Below are 3,436 nucleotides of genomic sequence, written 5' to 3'. Positions count from 1 at the left end.
TCCTGTTACCAATAAAGTGAAGTACAACATAAATCATTTCTTTATCCGTTGGTTATTAGTCAATAACCAATAACTCAATTTTAAAATTCAAATTTGAATTAGTTATTTATTCAAATAGATCAACAAAGGTAATTATAGGATTACAGCGCAGCTATGTGATCAAGAAACTGATGAAATTAAAGAATACTATGATTGTCGATATGTTTTATCTTGTGATGCCCTTTGAAGGATTTTCAAGTTCGATATACATCATCATTACCCCACAGTCATTAGACTACCGTTCCATTTGGAGGGAGAACAACAAATCATTTTTGATGAAGAAGAAGCAATAAAAGACGTATTAGAAAAAACTTCAGTTAATACGTCAATGTTTATCGAATGGATGAAGTGTAACGTTTCAAACCAACAAGCACGTCAGTTGACTTATGTAGAATTCCCAACAAAGTTCATTTGGAACAAAGATAATAGAACTTGGATTAGGCGCAAAAATAACACCGGGCAATTGTACGTACTCATCATGTCACACCAGCGTCTAGTGATCTTTTTTATCTTAGAATTCTACTCAATAAGGTTAAAGGTCCAACTTGCTATGAATATATAATGATGGTGAATGGTAACATATTTGATGAGTACAGAGATGCTTGCTACAAATTAGGTTTATTAGATGACGATAAGGAGTATATTGAGGGTATAAAAGAGGTGTTCTTTGAGGAGGGTGGTCATTTTGTCAGAAAATTATTTGCACAATTACTGTTATCTAACACTATAAGTCGACTTGAAGATGTATTTGATAGAACATTTGAATATTTATCTGTTGATGTCGTTCATCCCCACAGAACAGGTAACGATATTTATATCATATTATACTAAATTTTTCATATTTACTATATTAATAAACTAAATTTATTCATTGCAGGAGCGCAAATTGGGATTGAACTTTTAAAAGATTTGACTTTACACGAGATTGAAAAATTACTTCAACGCAATAGTAGTTCATTGAGAAATTTTAGTTCAACGCCTTTCCAATCATATAATACAATGAATATTTCTGAAAATCATCTTATTATAGATGAGCTCTCCTACTACAAAAGTACACTTTAAATTGAACATTCAGATTTCATTACAAAGTTAAAATCTGAACAAAAGTATGCATACGATCAAATAATAAAAGCAGTTGATCAGGGCAAAGGAGTTGTGTTCTTTTTGTATGGTTATGGTGATACTGGAAAAACCTTCCTTTGGAAAACACTATCAGCTGCATTATGCAGTAAAGGAGAAATTGTTTTAAATGTTGCGTCAAGTGGGATAGCAGCTTTGTTGTTATCTGGAGGTCGGACGGCTCATTCACGTTTTCACATACTCCTTCATCCTACAGATGAGTCATTTTGTAGTATTACTCCAGATAGCAAATTGGGTGAGCTCATTAGGAGGGCAAACCTTATTATTTGGGATGAGGCACCGATGGTTAACCGGATATGCGTTGAAGCACTTGATCGTTCCTTTCGTGATATATGTCGTCAAGCCAATCCTGATAGCATGGATACCCTGTTTGGGGGTAAAATTGTTGTGTTTGGTGGTGATTTCAGACAAATATTACCTGTTACTCAAAAAGGTAAAAGAGAAGATATAGTAGCTGCATCTCTAAATTCTTCTTACTTGTGGGATCATGTTACTGTTTTAAAACTTACAGTTAACATGAGATTATGTGGTCTTCAAACGACTTTAACGATGCTGATACTAGAAATTTTGCTCAATGGATACCAGACATAGGCAACGGTAATGTCGGTGAATCTGAAGACGGAGTTTTTGATCTTGAAATTCCACAAGATCTGTTGATAACAGATGCGGATGATCCAATTGGTTCAATCATCTCAACTATTTTTCCAGAATATCTACTTAATCTTGGCAATCCAGAATATTATCAGCAACGTGCAATTCTTGTTCCAACTCATGAAGTTGGTAACATCATTAATGATAAAATGATGGAGTCTTTGAAAGGTGAAGAAAGGTCATATTTGAGCTCAGACAGTATATGTTCGTCACAGAGAGACGCAGACTTTAATTCTGAACTGTACACTACCGATTTCCTAAATAGTATTGAAGTTGGTGGCTTACCAAATCACAATCTGAGGCCCAAAGTTGGTGTACCAGTTATGTTACTTCGAAATATTGATCAGTCAGGAGGTCTGTGTAACGGTACACGTTTACAAGTTGTGCACTTAGTGGAAAAAAATCATAAAAGCAAAAATTTTAACCAGGACTAACGTGGGGAACATAACAGCTTTATCACGTATGCTTATCGTACCATCGGACAAGAGAATAGCTTTTAGATTCCAAAGAAGACAATATCCATTGTCGGTGTGCTTTGCAATGACAATCAATAAAAGTCAAGGACAATCACTATCGCATGTCGGTTTATTTCTTCCAAAACCGGTCTTTAGTCATGGACAACTATACGTTGCACTATCTTGGGTTTCAAATCGGCAAGGAATAAAGATATTAATCTTAGACAAGGATAATAAACTATCCAACACAACAACAACAAAATTGTATACAAAGAAGTCTTGCAACACTTATAGACTTTATTGAAAAAATGTTTTAAATGATTTTAATTTGTATGATATGTATCAAGTATTATGTATGTTCAATTTTATTTTTGTTAAAAATTTGAACTATGTTTCCTTATTATAAGATCCATTAAGTATAAGCTATTTTTTAAATATGTTTCATTCTTATCACATTGAAGAAACATAATCTATTTCTTAATGTTATGTTATTAATATAATATATATACGCAATTTTTTCAATAATATAAAAACCATCGTGGAACGCACGGACTCCTTACCTAAGTGTGTGTATATATATATATATATATATATATATATATATATATATATATATATATATATATATATATATATATATATATATATATATATATATGCTGAAATAAAAAAAATGAATTAAAATGGATATAAGTATAAGATTTTCTATATAAACGGATAACCGGTACTCAAAAACGCTAACCAAGATTTCATTAATGGATATAAGAATGAAGATTTTGTATAAATATAATCTATTTCGGTGAGGTATTTGAGTCTAACATCATTCATCTTTAATACGTCATTTGTTTTATGTGCCGATGACTTATGATTCATGCACGTACCTAATTTCTTCTTCTTTTTTTTTACCCTCATTCTTATCTTACATTCTTTCCTTTTTTTCATTTTTATTGGCCAGAGCTCCTGTTTAAAGGAATTACTTTGCACTCGAGTAAAGAAGGGACGACTTTTTCCTCCCCGTAATTTCTACAGGTGGGTAGAAAAATGACCTCTCTTTTAATCTAAGGTGAAGGAAAAATTGTCTACATTTTCACCTCTCCCATACATGTAAATATTGTCGTTGTTGTAGAACTAGCTTATAGCATACATTTCGC

At 32.3% G+C, this 3,436-nt stretch overlaps 1 protein-coding gene across 1 annotated transcript; it reads left to right on the top strand.

Moving 5' to 3' along the window:
* The first annotated feature begins 603 nt into the window (after positions 1–603).
* LOC139849490 (uncharacterized) lies at positions 604–2,264 on the top strand. Its single transcript, XM_071839145.1, has 4 exons — positions 604–841; positions 917–988; positions 1,115–1,708; positions 1,765–2,264. Exons 1-4 carry the CDS (start codon positions 604–606, stop codon positions 2,262–2,264), a joined length of 1,404 nt encoding a protein of 467 aa, XP_071695246.1.
* Positions 2,265–3,436: the final 1,172 nt, after the last annotated feature.

The sequence above is a fragment of the Rutidosis leptorrhynchoides genome, chromosome 5, assembly GCF_046630445.1.
Source record: "Rutidosis leptorrhynchoides isolate AG116_Rl617_1_P2 chromosome 5, CSIRO_AGI_Rlap_v1, whole genome shotgun sequence".
In the NCBI taxonomy this organism is placed as follows: domain Eukaryota; kingdom Viridiplantae; phylum Streptophyta; class Magnoliopsida; order Asterales; family Asteraceae; genus Rutidosis; species Rutidosis leptorrhynchoides.
This window is presented reverse-complemented; position numbering and strand designations above follow the sequence as displayed.

Coding starts and splice junctions, on each gene's coding strand:
- LOC139849490 (XM_071839145.1), top strand. CDS start 604: ATGGTGAATGGTAACATATTTGATGAGTACAGAGATGCTTGCTACAAA. Junction 842..916: donor CGTTCATCCCCACAGAACAG/GTAACGATATTT, acceptor TATTCATTGCAG/GAGCGCAAATTGGGATTGAA. Junction 1,709..1,764: donor AGTTAACATGAGATTATGTG/GTCTTCAAACGA, acceptor AATGGATACCAG/ACATAGGCAACGGTAATGTC.